Genomic DNA, 17,268 nt, shown 5'->3' on the forward strand with positions numbered 1-17,268 from the left:
GCCTTGCCGCTCATGTCACATGCCTGAGCGTTGCAAAATAAATTTAGAAATCAATGTTATTCAATTATTGCACCCACACTGCTCACGTGCGCCAACGAGCGTCTGCATTGCCAAGGGCTAAAATAGAAATCAGTTCTATTTCTGACGCAGATCGCTCTGCAAGTCCTGCCTCTCCTATCTCATTGGTTTATAGAAGCAGGTACCCACGTGCCATCTCCTCATTGGTTATACCTATGTGGGTGACTAAAAGACAAACGAGGTCAGTGGCGCTAATGCACCTAATTTATGAGTTGCCAATCGCTATATAAAGTCAAGAGAAGAAAAAGCCTGGAAGGAAGAGAGATGACTAGAAACGATTTGGTTGACCGGTTTATGTGTGGATTAATTGGCGAAGTAGAGGACCTTGTGCATTTCAGGTAAAATAACAACTCAATGTTTATATCCCAGGACAAATTACCTAGCAACAGCAAGCTAGCTAAATAGGACAAAGTAGCTAGCAAGTGCAAGCTAACTAGCTAAATTGCCATAAATGTTTAATGCTTCTCAACCTGTCCCCAAATTAATGTAATTGGTTCAGAGTTTGTTTTGATATTTTAACACGCATGTGTATAACTACAACTAACTAGCAGGTCGGAAATTCCGAGTTTACTAGTTCAGACTAGCACTTAAATGCAGCAACATCACATCGCTGTGTAGTCACGTGGGTCGCGCGTCAGCCAGGCTACTGAAAGGTATGCCGCATTCAAAATAACTGGGAACTCAGAAAACTCAGATTTCAAGGCATTGAAGACCACTGAACTTGGAAAAAAACAGATCCGACTGTGATAAATCGTTTTGAACATTCATCCAACTCTATAATTTCAAGTCGGAAATTGGGGCATCTTTATACAGCTCCAACTTTCCGACCTGAAAATCACCGACGTCAGGATTTGACCTAGTTTTTCCCCGAGATTCCAGTTGTCTTGAAATCACCACTGTACTTGCTGTTGAAACAACATTTCAGGAAGTAACAAATATATCTTGCATTTGTATATATCTTGCACTTGCACTTTATTTTTGATCCAAATGACCCCAAATGAACTTTTATTGTTAATTTGTTTATTTTTCGTGGAAGATTCTTTATCCATCGAATGAAATGGGCGGAGAACAAACCCTTCTTCACATTGTTTAAGATAGAATTGAAATTCTCAGTAAGTGTAAAAAAAAAAGCAATTTCTCGACATTTAATACCACTGTATATTAGGATAAGTACTCTTGTTTGTATATTTCTGTTTTATTGTTCATAATAATACAAGTAATACAATAATAATAATAATAAATAAAACAGTTTTGCGGTCGTCACTAGTTACCACAGCAAGTCATAAACCCCACGCATTTCTACCATTTATTATTTTCAACCAACCCCTAACTTCAATCCTAATCTTAACCACACTGCTAACCTTATTCCTAACCTTAACCTTCAATTAAGACCAAAAGGCATTTTTTGTTAGAATTTTTACGATATAGCCAATTTTTACTTTATGCTGTGGTCAGCGCAACCCGGGATCCTTGGGACCTACATACCTCTAACCTTACCGTAAACTGTACCTTAATTATTTTAAAACGTAGTGTAGGTTAGTGACGTCCCAAGGATCCCGGATAGCAAGATTTTGGATAACTAGAAGGGATTTGTCATATTCACGTCGGATTTGCCTTTCGTAGCAGGTTAGGATAATTATGTTAAGGTGTTGAAAAGGCTTAGGGTTAAGGTTAGCTAAAATGCAACATTAAAAAAAAAAAAAAATTTGACAAAAGCTTCAGACTCCAGTTTTTCTTTAAAAAACGCAAATACTACGTTTTCCGGTTTAGTTGACGCTGATTGGCTATTGGATCACTACGGAGTTCCCGCCAAGGTAGTCCAGCTGCCTTGTTTGCTCTCAACAGAACCCTAATCCTGAAAACATACTTTCGTAATATTATCAACGCCATGGCTGATAAAGAAGGTAATTCGGTGAAACGTTACGTCACAATTTACTTCAACAAGAATAGCGCCCAGACCACTTGGGAAAACTAGCTAGCTACCAAGGTAGGCCAGGGTGGAAGGACAGGTTCTCCCGGCTTATCAATTGTGAAGATACTTAATTCATTATTTTATACAAATGAGCTCGCTAGTACTAGTAGCCCACTAACGTTAGCTAGTAAGCTAGTTAGATACTAACTTTAGCTTTGTTCTATGTCAGAGACACAACCCCTTTTTGCGGGAGTAATGAGCTAGCTAGCTCGGTTGATCAATGCTAACACAACTGTGAAACCCTGTCAGTGTTAACGGAACGTAGCTACCTAGCTAACTTTACCGAACACTTGCTCAATGTTAATAGGGTTCCCCTTCTCAATCACACCTATATTTCCTTACAATGGGTTACTTCTAATATACTTTACATTTAAACCTCCTGTCTCACATGACTTTCATACTATTTTATAGCAGCGTTTGATGATGCTGTGGAGGAGAGGGTGATAAATGAGGAGTACAAGATATGGAAGAAGAATACACCCTTCCTCTATGACCTGGTGATGACCCACGCCCTGGAGTGGCCCAGCCTCACTGCACAGTGGCTACCCGATGTCAACAGGTGGGGTTCACTGTCTGGGCACCTTTATAGGAATACAAAGCTACAGGAGCAGTGGAAGTAGGCGTGGGGCAGGTGCGGCTGCAGCCCTTGGTTTGCGCACCTTTTGATGTTCAAATTAGTTTCATTGAATAGTAACTGGAGACTGACTGTAACTCCCACATGTAGTCTTATATAATATAAATTCCTGCAGAATTATTTATTGCTGTAAAAGTATACACCCAATGGAATTATATTTTAAACGTTTTAAATTTGACTAGGCAAGTCAGTCAAGAACAAATTCTTATTTACAATTACGGCCTACCAGGGAACAGTGGGTTAACTGCCTTTTTCAGGGGCCGTTTACTAGCCCAACGCTCTAACCACTAGGCTACCTGTCTTGGGAACAGGAATGGAGTAATTATTTATTGCAGACTCTTGAGAGAATGGAATGCGCAGTAGGTTGTTTTAACCACAAAAAAATATGTATCCAAGACAAACTGAAATCATGTTGGATTGTTTTCACAGCTTTTATTTCCTTAACCTTTGAAACGGATGTTAATTGGACATTTTGCCAGGGAAATATGTCTGCTGTTTTAGGCCATTGCATTTTCTCCCCGGTCTCTACACATCCTCGCTCTGCGAGCAGAAATGAAAGAACTTTACTGATGTCAACTACTAGATTATTGTTGATGCTTTCATTCTATCGATTAATGGCTTTCTGCTTTATTTAGTCTTCAAGGTCAACAAGTAATTACAGAAGAGAAGCTGGATGTATCTACTTATTAACAAGTTGACAAACAAATAGTCTAACAAATGTTGGAAATTATAAGCAGAAAAATATCTAAATAAGGGGTGAAAGTAAGCTGGTTCAGAGTGCTGGCAAAATAAATGGTGGGGGTAAAACATGAGCCTATCACAATTAAAACAAAGATGGCAAGAAAACTAGGCTATTACACCACAATGTGTCATTACTGCCTGTCAACCACATGCAAAACATTAACAGATTTACTTAAAAATGGGTGGTATATGCTCCAAAATGGGGTGTGGTTCGACATGAACACTAAATGTTTTACTTATATACTCATCTAACCTGAGCACTAACATTTTGCCATGGCAGAGTTGACTGGACCGTGACGCTCGCAGATCACAGTGGATGCATCAATCAATTCAGGCTGCAAGTGTGCCTAATGACGAATGCTGAATGTCATTACACATATATATTTATTTTTGTCATTACACTATTATATGCATTTTATTTTTTACACCCCATGTCCAATTTTTTTTATGTTATCCCAGCATATCTAGCTATAATTCCCAAGAATACCAGATACTTGTGCCGATCAAAGATTAGCCTGCCTTTGCAACATTACTGGGAGTGGGAAGGTTTCTTCAGGAAAATTGTTTTCAGTCTCCATATGTGTTGTTGCAAAGAATAATCCTTGTATGTACCACATTGAGTTTCTAGCTAATGCCCCCTACATATCACAAAAGTGTTTATTTAAATGGACCTATTTGTCTTGTAACATATTTCTTTCTATCCTTTTAGACCTGAAGGGAAGGATTTCAGCGTACACAGGTTGGTTCTTGGCACACACACCTCAGATGAACAGAATCACCTGGTCATCGCCAGCGTGCAACTGCCTAATGACGATGCCCAGTTTGATGCCTCTCACTACGACAGTGAGAAAGGTGGTGAGGGACAATGTTTTTGCATCAATTACAACCTTTCTACATGTTTTCAGTCTTTGGATCATTCAAAATATTTTAACTGGTGATATATGTTGGTCCTTATCCCTGTAGCTAATTTCTCTGCCTCTCTCCCTTCAGAATTTGGAGGCTTTGGCTCAGTCAGTGGTAAGATAGAGATTGAAATCAAGATCAACCATGAGGGAGAGGTGAACAGAGCCCGCCACATGCCCCAGAACCCCTGCATCATTGCCACCAAAACCCCAACCAGCGACGTGCTCGTCTTTGACTACACCAAACATCCCTCCAAACCAGGTGGGTATTTAGAGGTTGGTCAGGAAGTCCCAGTCTTCCTTTCTCATTTCTTTTGAAATAACATGCTATTACCTCTGTATTACAGATCCATCTGGAGAGTGTACCCCAGATCTGCGTTTGAGGGGACACCAGAAAGAGGGCTACGGTCTCTCCTGGAACCCCAACCTGAGTGGCTGCCTCCTCAGTGCTTCTGATGACCATGTCAGTGACTTGTCACTTGACCCAAAGCATGTGCTTGAATAGTCTTCTTCCCTCCATGTCTTTCCTCTCACCTTCCCTTGTTTCCCATCTGTCTGCAGACTATCTGTATGTGGGACATCAGTGCCGTTCCTAAGGAGGGAAAGGTTGTAGATGCAAAGACTATCTTTACTGGACACACAGCTGTAGTGGAGGACGTCTCCTGGCATCTACTGCATGAGTCACTCTTTGGATCTGTAGCTGATGACCAGAAACTCATGATGTAAGGCTCCCTGAGATGAGCAACTCCCGCAGTGGATAATGGATTTGAGTAGAAAAACAATTTACTAAGCTCGTGTGACTAAAATTAGTTGCACCATCCACATTGTTCAATAAGCAACACCAAACAATAACATTGTTTACTGTGCAGTTGGGACACGCGATCCAACAACACGTCCAAACCTAGCCATGCTGTGGACGCCCACACTGCTGAGGTCAACTGTCTGTCCTTCAACCCCTACAGCGAGTTCATCCTGGCCTCGGGCTCAGCAGACAAGGTAGTCTGGATCTCTTACTGCTCTTAATTTTCCCAAGATTATCTTTCATAATGTAGTGTTGATCTAACTGGTTGTTGTGGTGGTGGTTGTAATTGATTGGTTCTCCCAATTCAGACTGTAGCCCTTTGGGACCTGAGGAACCTGAAACTGAAACTGCATTCGTTTGAGTCTCACAAAGATGAGATCTTCCAGGTATGTTAAGTCAATAAGCTGTCAATTATTCCCTATGAAGTTTGTTTTGCAAAAGCTGTATGTTTTGAACCAGATTTTGTATCTATTACTAGGCCTCGTCAAACCCACCTCACCTCCTTTCCTCCCTTTAGGTCCAGTGGTCTCCTCATAATGAAACCATCCTGGCCTCCAGTGGCACAGACAGGCGACTCAACGTGTGGGACCTCAGTAAAATCGGAGAGGAGCAGTCGCCAGAGGATGCTGAGGATGGTCCACCTGAACTGCTGTTCATTCATGGCGGTCACACGGCTAAGATCTCTGACTTCTCATGGAACCCCAACGAACCCTGGGTCATCTGCTCTGTGTCCGAGGACAACATCATGCAAGTTTGGCAGATGGTGAGACCCCAGGACAGACTGGGCTCTGTCATACAGTGGGAGGCTATAGAGAATAGTTAAATGTATTCTGTTCATATTTATTCATTTCATGAGGCATAAGTAAGTTTTGAAAGCTTGGCAGAAGTGTTCTACTGTAATATGTAGAATCACAATTATTTCTAAGGAGGAGTACTAAGAATGTCTTTCCATTTTTTAAGGCTGAGAACATCTACAATGACGAGGACCCAGAGGGAGCAGCAGACACTGAGGTCCAGGCATGAGTGACATCTGTCAATCACACAACACCCCTCCCTTGATCACATCCTCAAAACAACATTCATATGTCTTTTTTTTTTATGCATAAGAGTCAGTTGTTATTTTGCAGTTTTGTAGAGGGAAACATTAAGTGCTTGTTTCACTATCATGGCATCAAGGTTTTGCATATATTTATATAAGAAAGGATCCTACTCTTTGATATGGTGATAATGGTAGCTACGCCATTCTTTGGTCAAATTTTTACCAGGGAGACAAGCACCACAGTTGAGTAGGCACCCAATTATTGTTTTTCATGTTAAATTATGCTCATATTCTTAGAAACATGAGTCATTTAAACTAATTTCCAGTTTCATTTTATAAGAAATTGTACATAGATTTTATTCCCATGATATCTGAATTGTAGATTTCCACAATCAGCTTTCAAGCTGTATGTATATCATCCCTATGTGTCTGTTTTCTTTGTATGCTGCATCGGATTCCCATGTTTTGTAAGTGTATTCATAATAAAAATGTATTTACGGTAGACCTTAAATGTACAGTTAAGACAGGCTGCTCTCATAGTTGAGGTCAACTGTCATAACACCATTGTTGATGCACTAAGAGCAGATTAAGTATACCAATAGATGACATTGGCTAAATGCACCATCAAGGATACTCGCAAACACAGTAAAACATGTTTGGTCTGAGGGGTCCTGGATATTTTGTCAATTGTTCTACTTCCATTGATAAGTATGGAAAAGTTAGGACTCCCTTTCAGCAGTTGTTTCGCTCACTTCAATACAGCCCCTGTAAGTAAAAAAAAAAAAACAGCATGTTGAGACTCCCTCGGATATTTATTCTACATGTTTGTCTATATATACTGAACAAAAATATAAATGCAATATGCAACCATTTCAGATTTTACTGCATTAGTTAATATTAGGAAATTAGTCAATTTAAACCAATTCAGCCTTAATCTATGGATTTCACATGACTAGGCAGGCGTGCAGCCATGGATGGGCCCTCCCTTCAGCCAATCCTACAGGTGGAGAAGCTGGATGTGGAGGTCTTGGGCTGGCGTGGTCACACGTGGTCTGCAGTTGTGAGGTCGGTTGGATGTACTGCCAAATTCTCTAAAATGACATTGGAGGCAGCTTGTGGTAGAGAAATTAACATATCTCTGGCAACAGCTCTTGTGGGCTTCCTGAGGTCAGCATACAAATTGCACGCTCAACTTCTGTGGCATTGTGTTGTGTGACAAAACTGCAAATATTAAAGTGACCTTTTATTGTCCCAGCACAAGGGGCACCTGTGTAATGATCATGCTGTTTAATCAGGTTCTTGATATGTCACACCTGTCAGGTGGTTGGAATGTCTTGGCGAAGAGAAAGGCTCACTAATGGATGTAAACAAATTTGGGCACAACATTTTAGAGAAATACACTTTTTGTGCATATGGAACATTTCTGGGATTTTTTATTTCAGTTTATGAAACATGGGATCAACACTACATGTTGCGTATATATTTTTGTTCAGTGTTTAATGGCAATTGTAAGTAGTCCAGACATCAAATATTAATTTAATGTATTCAATGAAAACTGTCAGATTCCTTAGGGTCAAAATGGATGATCTCTACTTCTCATGGCCAGATACAGTGCATTCGGAAAGTATTCAGACCCCTTGATTTTTTTCCCACATTTTGTTACTTTACAGCCTTAATCTAAAATGTATTGAATTGCCCACTCACCAATCTACATGCAATACCCCATTATGACAAAGCAAAAACAGGTTTTTAGAAATGTATGAAAAAAAGGTGAAAGACCACAATTTATCTAAGTATTCAGACCCTTTACTCTGTACATTTGATGAAGCACCTTTGGCAGCAATTACAGCCTTGAGTTTTATTGGGTATGACGCTACATGCTTGGCACACCTGTATTTGGGGAGTTTTTCCCATTCTTCTCTGCAGATCCCCTCAAGCTCTGTCAGGTTGGATGGGGAGCGTCGCTGCACAGCTATTTTCACGGTCTCTCCAGAGATGTTCGATCGGGTTGAAGTCCAGGCTTCGGTTGAGCCACTCAAGGACATTCAGAGACTTGTCCCAAAGCCACTCCTGCGTTGTCTTGGCTGTGAGCTTAGACGATTTGTCGTGTTGGAAGGTGAACCTTCATCCCAGTCTAAGGTCCCTAGCACTCTGGAGCAGTTTTTTATCAAGGATCTCTCTGTACTTTGCTCCGTTCATCTTTCCCTCGATCCTGCGGGTGAAAAACCACCACAGCATGATGCTGCCACCACCTTGCTTCACCATAGGGATGGTGCCAGGCTTCCTCTAGACGTGATGCTTTGCATTCAGGCCAAAGGGATAAATCTTGGTTTCATCAGACCAGAGAATCTTGTTTCTCAAGGTCTGAGAGTCCTTTCGGTGCCTTTTGGCAAACTCCAAGCGGGCTGTCATGTACCTTTTACTGAGGAGTGCTTCTATCTGGCCACACTACCATAAAGGCCTGATTGGTGGAGTGCTGCAGTGATGGTTGTTCTTCTGGAAGGTTCTCCCATCTTCACAGAGGAACTCTTGTCAGAGTGACCATCGGGTTCTTGGTCACCGCCCTGACCAAGGCCCTTCTCCACCAATTGCTCAGGTTGGCCTGGCGGCCAGCTCTAGGAAGAGTCTTGGTGGTTCCAAACTTCTTCCGATCTAAGAATGATGGAGGCCACTGTGTTCTTGGGGACCTACAATGCAGCAGAAATGTTTTGGTACCCTTCCCCAGATCTGTGCCTTGACACAATCCTGTCTTGGTGCTCTACGGATAACTCCTTCGACCTCATGGCTTGGTTTTTGCTCTGATATGCACTGTCAACTGTGGGACCGTATCAATTTTAGAATAAGGCTGTAATGTAACAAAATGTGGAAAAAGGGATGGGGTCTGAATACTTTCCGAATGCACTGTAAGTAGCATACAACACCCTACCTGTCATAGTTCAGCTCACTCAAAAGTCCCTTCTTCAATTCTTCCAATTGTCTGTTTGCCTTTTTCTGAATGCAAAGCTCCAACTTCAGCTTCCTCATGGTCTCCTCAAGCGAGTCCACAGTCTCCTGATGAGAAGAAATTAGAACAATTACAATCACCACACCTTTACGGGCTACAAAACAGCACATGTTCCTAATCCCCCTGTACCTTATACTGTGCCACTCTCTCCACCCTCTCCCTCTCCATCAGAGCAATCCTCTCCTCTAGACAAGCTCTCTGCAGCTCCAGCCTCTGGGTCTGCTCCTTCAGGGGCCCCAGTCTGGCCTTAAGGTCTCGGCCCACATCCCTGCTCCTTCTCAGGGTCTCTTTCCCAGCCTGCCTCCTCCGGAGGAGGGCTAGCAGGCGTGGCTCATACCAGCCTTCTAGATTCCTCATGCTGCCACTGAGGCGCTTCTGCAGGTCCAGGGATGCTCGTCGGCAGTGAGTGACATCGCTCATAGCCCGGGGACGGGATGGTTGTCTGGCCCGGTCCTTTAGGGTGTTCAGCTGGTTGTGCTGGGCTTCCTGAAGCTGGGCTACCTCCTCTGTAAGATTCTGGACGTGGGCCCGGAGCTCCTCCTAGGGGCAGAAAAAGCAATGACAGCATAGTTGGCCCTCATACTAACACAATGATGTGTGATTAACCCTGGATGACAAACAGCCATGAATACAGCAATAACAATTATGTGGTAGCACCCATCAACAATATAACATGTCAACACTGAAACATTACAACAAAGGGAAGACAAAGAACACACAAAAAAATAGCACAAATCACAGGAAAATGTCAACACCCCTCATACTGTTACCCCTCACTCAGTATGTTAATGGTACATTAACTGCATTCTCACAAAAGCTTATATGCAATGCTGTGGGGTTTCCACTCTACCTTACCTGCGTGATTGCAGCCTGGGCCACCTCATACTGCCGTGCAGCCAGCGCTAGCTGGCTCTGGATACAGTCCCTGGCTGTGACAAACAGCTTACTCTTTACTTGTCCCACCTCTATTTGCAGATGAATAAACTCCAATTGGACACTGGTGAGAACTCTACGTGCCTCTAACAACTGTCCCCTCAAGGCCACAGTAGCTTGCAGCATGGGCTGCTCTAGCTGCAACAGCTCCAGTATCAATTCATCCCTTTGACTTTCTAGATGGCCCACCTTCTTGATGCACTCCTCAAAGAGCAGCCCCACACTGTCCATGGTCCCCTGCATCTGGACAAAGGTATATTCCACACACCTCTCCATGGGGCTTACTACCTCAGTGATGTGTGCTTGAGCCGCAAATCCGGCACCGTACATGCTTCTCTCATGGTGGGTTAGTGCTGCCATTAGGCTGCTCTCCACAGAATGTGCCTCCTCCATGGAGTCCTCTCCAGAGTGCAAGTTCTCTCTAGACTCAACTTCCCTCCTTCTCTGTAGATCCTCAACAGCCATTGGTGTCTCCATCACCTGTCTGAAAAGTTGAAGTAGGAGAAGAAAGGAGGGGAAAGTTTGATAAGTTCAGGGGGGAACGACTGCTCCCAATGATTTCCCCCTCTCAAGGACCTCAACCACGGCCTGTTCATCTGTTGCATCAAAGCTGTGACCGAGAAACTGAGAAACAGCTTCTATCTCCAGGCCATTGGACAATCACCACTCGCCGGCCTCGGACCAGTAGCCGGCCCTGAACCTTAGTCATTGTTCTAGCCGGCTACCACCCAGTAGTCTACCCTGCACCTTAGAGACTGCTGACCTACAGTGCATTTGGAAAGTATTCAGGATGAGGATAAAAATAAATCTATTTTAGATTAAGGCTGTAACATAACACAATGTCAAAAATTCAAGGGGTCTGAATACGTTCCGAACGCACTGTATTGAGTCATTGAACACTCGTCACATTAATAATGTTTACATACTGTTTCACCCACTTTATATGTCTATACTGTATTCTAGTCATGGCTCATCCTATATACAGTTGAAGTTGGAAGTTTACATACACTTAGGTTGGAGTCATTAAAACTCATTTTTCAATCACTCCACACATTTTTTGTTAACAAACTATAGTTTTGGCAAGTTGTTTAGGACATCTACTTTGCGCATGACACAAGTCATTTTTCCAACAATTGTTTACAAACAGATTATTTCACTTATAATTCACTGTATCACAAATCCAGTGGGTCAGAAGTTTACATAAACTAAGTTGACTGCCTTTAAACAGCTTGGAAAATTCCAGAAAATTATGTCATGGCTTTAGAAGCTTCTGATAAACCAATTGACATCATTTGAGTCAACTGGAGGTCTACCTGTGGATGTATTTCAAGGCCTACCTTCAAACTCAGTGCCTCTTTGCTTGATATCATGGAAAAATCAAAAGAAATCAGCCAAGAACTCAGAAAAAACATTGTAGACCTTCACAAGTCTGGTTCATCCTTGGGAGCAATTTCCAAACACCTGAAGGTACCACATTCATCTGTACAAACAATAGTATGCAAGTATAAACACCATGGGACCATGCAGCCGTCATAGCGCTCAGGACGGAGACGCGTTCTGTCTCCTAGAGATTAACGTAATTTGGTGCGAAAAGTGCAAATCAATCCCAGAACAACAGCAAAGGACCTTGTGAAGATGCTGGAGGAAACAGGTACAAAAGTATCTAGATCCACAGTAAAACGAGTCCTACATCGACATAAATTGAAAGGCCGCTCAGCAAGGAAAAAGCCACCGCTCCAAAACCGCCATAAAAAAGCCAGACTATGGTTGGCTCCAGGTCATCTATAAGTCTTTGCTAGGTAAAGCTCCGCCTTTTCTCAGCTCACTGGTCACCAATAGTGTACCAATACCCGTAGCACGTGCTCCAGCAGGTATATTTCACTGGTCACCCCCAAAGCCAGTTCCTGCTTTGGCCACCTGTCCTTCCAGTTCTCTGCTGCCAATGACTGGAACAATCTGCAAAAATCACTGAAGCTGGAGACTCATATCTCCCTCACTAATTTTAAGCATCAGCTGTCAGAGCAGTTTACAGATCATTGCACCTGTCCATAGCATCTGTAAATAGCCCACCCAACTACCTCATGCCCATATTGTTATTTATTTATTTTTGCTATTTTGGAAACCCAGTATCTCTACTTACACATTCATATTCTGCACATCTATCACTCCAGTGTTTAATTGTTACATTTGAATTATTTTGCCACTATGGCCTATTTATTGCCTTACCTCCCTAATCTTACCACATTTGCACACACTGTACTGTAGATAGACTTTTCTATTGTATTATTGACTGTACGGTTGTTTATTCCATGTGTAATTCTGTGTTGTTGTTTGTGTCGCACGGCTTTGCTTTATCTTGGCCATGTTGCAGTTGTAAACGAGAACTTGTTCTCAACTGGCCTACCTAGTTATAATAAAATGTAAATAAAAAAGATTGATGAGGAAAATTATTAATTTAGTCCATTTTAGAATATGGGCGTAACGTAACAAAATGTGGAAAAAGTAAAGGGGTCTGAATACTTTCTGAATGTACAGTGCCTTCAGAATGTATTCACACCCCTAGATTTTTTCCACATTTGAGATGTTTTTGTCACTGGCCTACACACAATACTCCATAATGCCAAAGTGGAATTGAGTTTTTAGATATTTTTACAAATTAATTAAAAATGAAAATCTGAAATGTTTTGAGTCAATAAGCATTCAACCCCTTTGTTGTGGCAAGCCTAAATAAGGTCAGGAGTAAACATTTGCTTAAGAAGTCACGTCACATAATACGTTGCATGGACTCACTCTGTGGGCAATAATGGTGTTCAATATTACTTTTATGACTACCTCACACATACAATTATTTGTAAGGTCCCTCAGTCGAGGCTTGAATTTCAAATACAGATCCAACCACAAAGACCAGGGATGTTTTCCGGTGTCTCATAAATAAGGGCACCTATTGGTAGATGGGTAAACAAATATGCTTGTCATGCTTGTCATCAGCAAGAACTAGGGAGTTTTTTCAGATAAAAAACATTAAAGCTTGGTTCAGTCTGCTTTCCAACAGACACTGGGAGACAAGTTCACCTTGCCAAGATTACATTTAATGTTCCTGAGTGGCCTAGTTACAGTGTTGACTTAAGTCGACTTGATAATGTCTGTCTAGCAATGATGAACAACCAACTTGACAGGGCTTGAAGAATGAAAAAAAAATGGAATGTGCAAAGCTCTTAGAGACTTACCCAGAAACACTCACAGCTGTAATCACTGCCAAAGGTGATTCTAGCATGTATTGACTCAGGGGCGTGAATAGTTATGTAAATGAGATATTTCTGTATTTCATTTTCAAAAAATTAGCAAACATTTATCTAAACATGTTTTCAATTTGTCATTAGGGGTTATTGTGTGTAGATGTGTGAGAAAATAAAATGTATCTAATACATTTTGAATTCAGGCTTTAACACAACAAAATGTGGAGGGGTCAAGGGGTATGAATACTTTCTGAAGGCACTGTATATTTATATGTATATATATATTTATATTCCGGTCTCTGACATTGCTCATTCTGATATTTCTTATTTTCTATTTTTCTGAATTATGTGTGTATTTTTAAAATGTTATTGGTAGGTATACTGTTATAGCTAGAAACACAAGCATTTCACTGCATCTGCGATAACTTCTGCAAATCTGTGTAGGTCATCAATAAAGTTTGATTTGATTGGGGATGTAAAGTTCAAGGCCGACTGGGGTACTGGAGGTAATGTTTTCAAAAAGCAGGATCCTCCATTACACTGCAGGCAGAAAATTACCCTTTAACTTCGGTGTGCAATTTTAATATAATCAGTTCAAGGACATACATCTTGATTGTTGAGTGTTGATCCCACACAGGTGTTCCAAAGGGATATATGCTCTAATCTGGAGCCCTATTAAATAACCTTATCTCAAAACCTGAATATGAATACCTTTGCTGCAAATGTCCCATAAATCCATGCCTGTACATTCTGCCGAAATTACACAAACCTAAAACACAAGGCAATTATCCAGACAGACCAGTGGTTGCAGGAATAGGCTCAGTACTATAGCCATTGTCTTTCCTTCGTAGACTCCTTTATTAAATCTCATGGGCAAGAATTACCATCATATGTGAAAGATTCTATAAACTTCATAAACAAGATCTCACCTATAACAGGATTAACAGAATACTGCAATTTGGTCACATTAGATGTCGAGAGTCTATATACTAGCATTCCCCATACGGGGGCTGGCAGGCCTAGCTTGCTATTTGAGAGACAGAGATACTAACGAATACCTACCAACAAACGTTATTCTAGATCTGGCTGAATATGATTTGACATATAACTATTTCAGGTTTGATGATGACCTTTATGTGAGTTTGATGACCTTTAAGAAAGTTTTGTTAACAATGAAAACGAAAATCTATTTGTATACCCATAAATATTGACCATGAAGATGGCCATACTCATTGACTAGTACCCCAGTCGGTCTTCAAGTTGAGATACTCAATGAGATGGGGCAGCACTAAGCTAACCTGCAATGTCACTTCCTAGAGTAGCTCAAACATATTATGCTATCAGGGATCCTTGGGATGTCACTACCCTAAACTCTACCCTCACCTTAACCCTTACCTAACCTTAACCCTTACTGTAATCATTTTAAATGTCAACTTCAATGGGGTAGGGGCATCCCAATGATTCTGAATAGCAAGTAATCAAATTGCCCATGAAACAAGATGGCAACAAGCTAAAACAACACTTCATGATCTTCAAATGAGTCATAGGAAACATTGGGCTGACATCATCAATGGCTTTGTCCATTCTTTTTACAGTCAATGGATACAGTCTATGGATAAGCCAGATAATTTTGTGATCCACACAGCCCAGTGAAATCGCAGGACATATTAATGGGAATAGGAACACTATCAAGGCTGACCTTCATTTATAAGATTGCACAAAAATAGACTGAAGAGTAAGATGACCCAGTCAATGTTAGAGATTTTCCTTGTTTGTGTTTTCATTCGGAGCCTCTATCTAGATATATCTAATCATCCCTTATCACTGTATATTCCTGATTGTGCCATCTGTCTATTCTTACCACTATCTGTTCTTGATATGATGACAGTGACATTCTCAGACATTGTTATATTCATGAATTGTACAGGCATGTCACAATTTTACCCATATGTATTTTCAAAGAAAACATAATCCCCTATAATCACGTTTAATCCGTTTAGTACACGGGTTTTTAAACCTCTTTTCATGGACCCACAGCCATTCCATGTATTTGAACTGTTCCACAGCACACCTGATCCAACTTCTCAACTAATCATCAAGCCCTTCAATATGTGAATCAAGTGAACTAGTTCAGGGCTACAACAAAATGGTGAAACGTCTGGGGGTCCCCAATGAGAGGTTAGAAAACCACTGATTTAGTAAGTACATTTGAGATAAAAAAAAAATATTCTGAACAAGGGTTGTAAAAGTGTCACTCACCTTAAACTTCCAACGTAAAAAGAAAATAAAAAAAATGTAAAAGTCATTCAGACATTGCCCAGTCACGACACAGACCACCAAACTCAGACCAAGGATATAATAATAAAATGTTCCGTTTTTAGAATTACAGTGTTGCAAAATCACCCATCTGAAACGATTAGCATTTCAACTCACATTCTAGACAACGATGCAGAGAAGTGTAGATAGCAACACAGACAAACAGTTTCCTCTTTAGACCACCTTTTCTGTGGAGCTGCTTGTCTAAACATAAACATATATTCTGTTTGTGTTCATAAATAAGATACGAGGGAGCGGAGAAACACTATCCTTCCCCCGAGGTAGACTTTCTCATCTCCCACATGGTAAACTGAGGTCACTCACTGTGTCAGTGAGAGAGGCTAAGATGTTATTGATGCCATTGCTGACACATATCTGGGCCAGCCTGTGCAGAGCTAGATTATATTTAGGTTTTTTATGGCCTGTCATTTATAAACAACTAAGATAGAGTCTTGATCTCATGGTGGACTCCATGCAGAGCAGTCTTAAAGAATCAGGCACCAATGGGATAAAAGGATGTTCTGCTGTTTGATCATTCCCACATTAGATGAAGAGTATTGGTTCTGAATTATCTGGTCATTGTACGTATATACTAATGTGATGTTAATGATATGAGATAGTGTAATTGTCTCTAAATAATTTTTTAATATGTCATCCAGGATAAATAATGCAATATTCTGAGAAATGTAATTGTAATCATTCTGATAGCTGTCAAAAAAAGAAGTTACACTTTATTCATTTTTTGTCAGAAGTATATCGTGCCAGTCTAAAAGTCTTATCTACACCCAACAAGTGATAATGTAATCTTTGCATTATCACCATACCCTTAGCTAACCCTAACCTTAACCATTTTAAATGGGACATCCCTTTGGTCAAGATCTGTTTCTTGCTTTGCTCTTAGGAAAATGGTGAAAGTGAAAGGAGTGATTTCTGGGGCAGTGTTAAGTGTGGAGGTGGAGCAATTAAAGTTGAAGATTGCCGGTGTGTGACGCCTGCCGTTTGGTGCAACGCAGACCTGTCATTGCCAACAAAGGGTATATAACAAAGTATTGAGATAAACTTTTGTTATTGACCAAATACTTATTTTACACCATAATTTGCAAATAAATTCATAAAAAATCCTACAATGTGATTTTCTGGATTTATTTTTCTCATTTTGATGGTCATAGTTGAAGTGTACCTATGATGAAAATTACAGGCCTCTCTCATCTTTTTAAATGGGAGAACTTGCACAATTGGTGGCTGACTAAATACTTTTTTGCCCCACTGTACATTGTTTGTCTTCAGGAAGGCAGTGAGTTGCCATGCAACAGCTTTTTCAATTTGTTTTGAGAGGAATGGAAGATTCGAACTAGGCCGATAGTTTTTATATTTTCTGGGTCAAGGTTTGGCTTTTTCAAGAGAGGCTTTATTACTGCCACTTTTAGTGAGTTTGGTACACATCCGGTGGATAGAAAGCTGTTTATTATGTTCAACATAGGAGGGCCAAGCACAGGAAGCAGCTCTTTCAGTAGTTTAGTTGGAATAGGGTCCAGTATGCAGCTTGAAGGTTTAGAGGCCATGATTATTTTCATCATCAGAGATATAGTCCTAAAACACTGTGTGTCTGAG

General features: G+C 40.9%; 2 protein-coding genes across 3 annotated transcripts; one reads left to right on the forward strand and one right to left on the reverse strand.

Annotated features, from left to right (window-relative positions):
• The first annotated feature begins 1,843 nt into the window (after positions 1-1,843).
• LOC112261862 (histone-binding protein RBBP4) lies at positions 1,844-6,670 on the forward strand. Its single transcript, XM_024437491.2, has 10 exons — positions 1,844-1,982; positions 2,462-2,609; positions 4,135-4,280; positions 4,416-4,589; positions 4,675-4,790; positions 4,889-5,049; positions 5,197-5,323; positions 5,438-5,515; positions 5,647-5,892; positions 6,090-6,670. Exons 1-10 carry the CDS (start codon positions 1,967-1,969, stop codon positions 6,150-6,152), a joined length of 1,275 nt encoding a protein of 424 aa, XP_024293259.1. The 5' UTR covers positions 1,844-1,966; the 3' UTR covers positions 6,153-6,670.
• Positions 6,671-6,787: 117 nt separating this feature from the next.
• On the reverse strand, positions 6,788-15,951 carry LOC112261863 (syncoilin). Of its 2 annotated transcripts, none has more exons than XM_024437492.2 (5): positions 15,775-15,951; positions 10,028-10,589; positions 9,302-9,712; positions 9,095-9,219; positions 6,788-6,933 (listed from the first exon to the last, which is right to left on the reverse strand). In XM_024437492.2, exons 1-5 carry the CDS (start codon positions 15,873-15,875, stop codon positions 6,888-6,890), a joined length of 1,245 nt encoding a protein of 414 aa, XP_024293260.1. In that variant the 5' UTR covers positions 15,876-15,951; the 3' UTR covers positions 6,788-6,887. The 2 variants fall into 2 exon arrangements, with proteins under 2 accessions (XP_024293260.1, XP_024293261.1); XM_024437493.2 differs by lacking the exon at positions 15,775-15,951 and adding an exon at positions 15,601-15,768.
• Between the last annotated feature and the right edge of the window lie 1,317 nt (positions 15,952-17,268).

Source organism: Oncorhynchus tshawytscha, linkage group LG11, assembly GCF_018296145.1.
Source record: "Oncorhynchus tshawytscha isolate Ot180627B linkage group LG11, Otsh_v2.0, whole genome shotgun sequence".
Classification (NCBI taxonomy): Eukaryota; Metazoa; Chordata; class Actinopteri; order Salmoniformes; family Salmonidae; genus Oncorhynchus; species Oncorhynchus tshawytscha.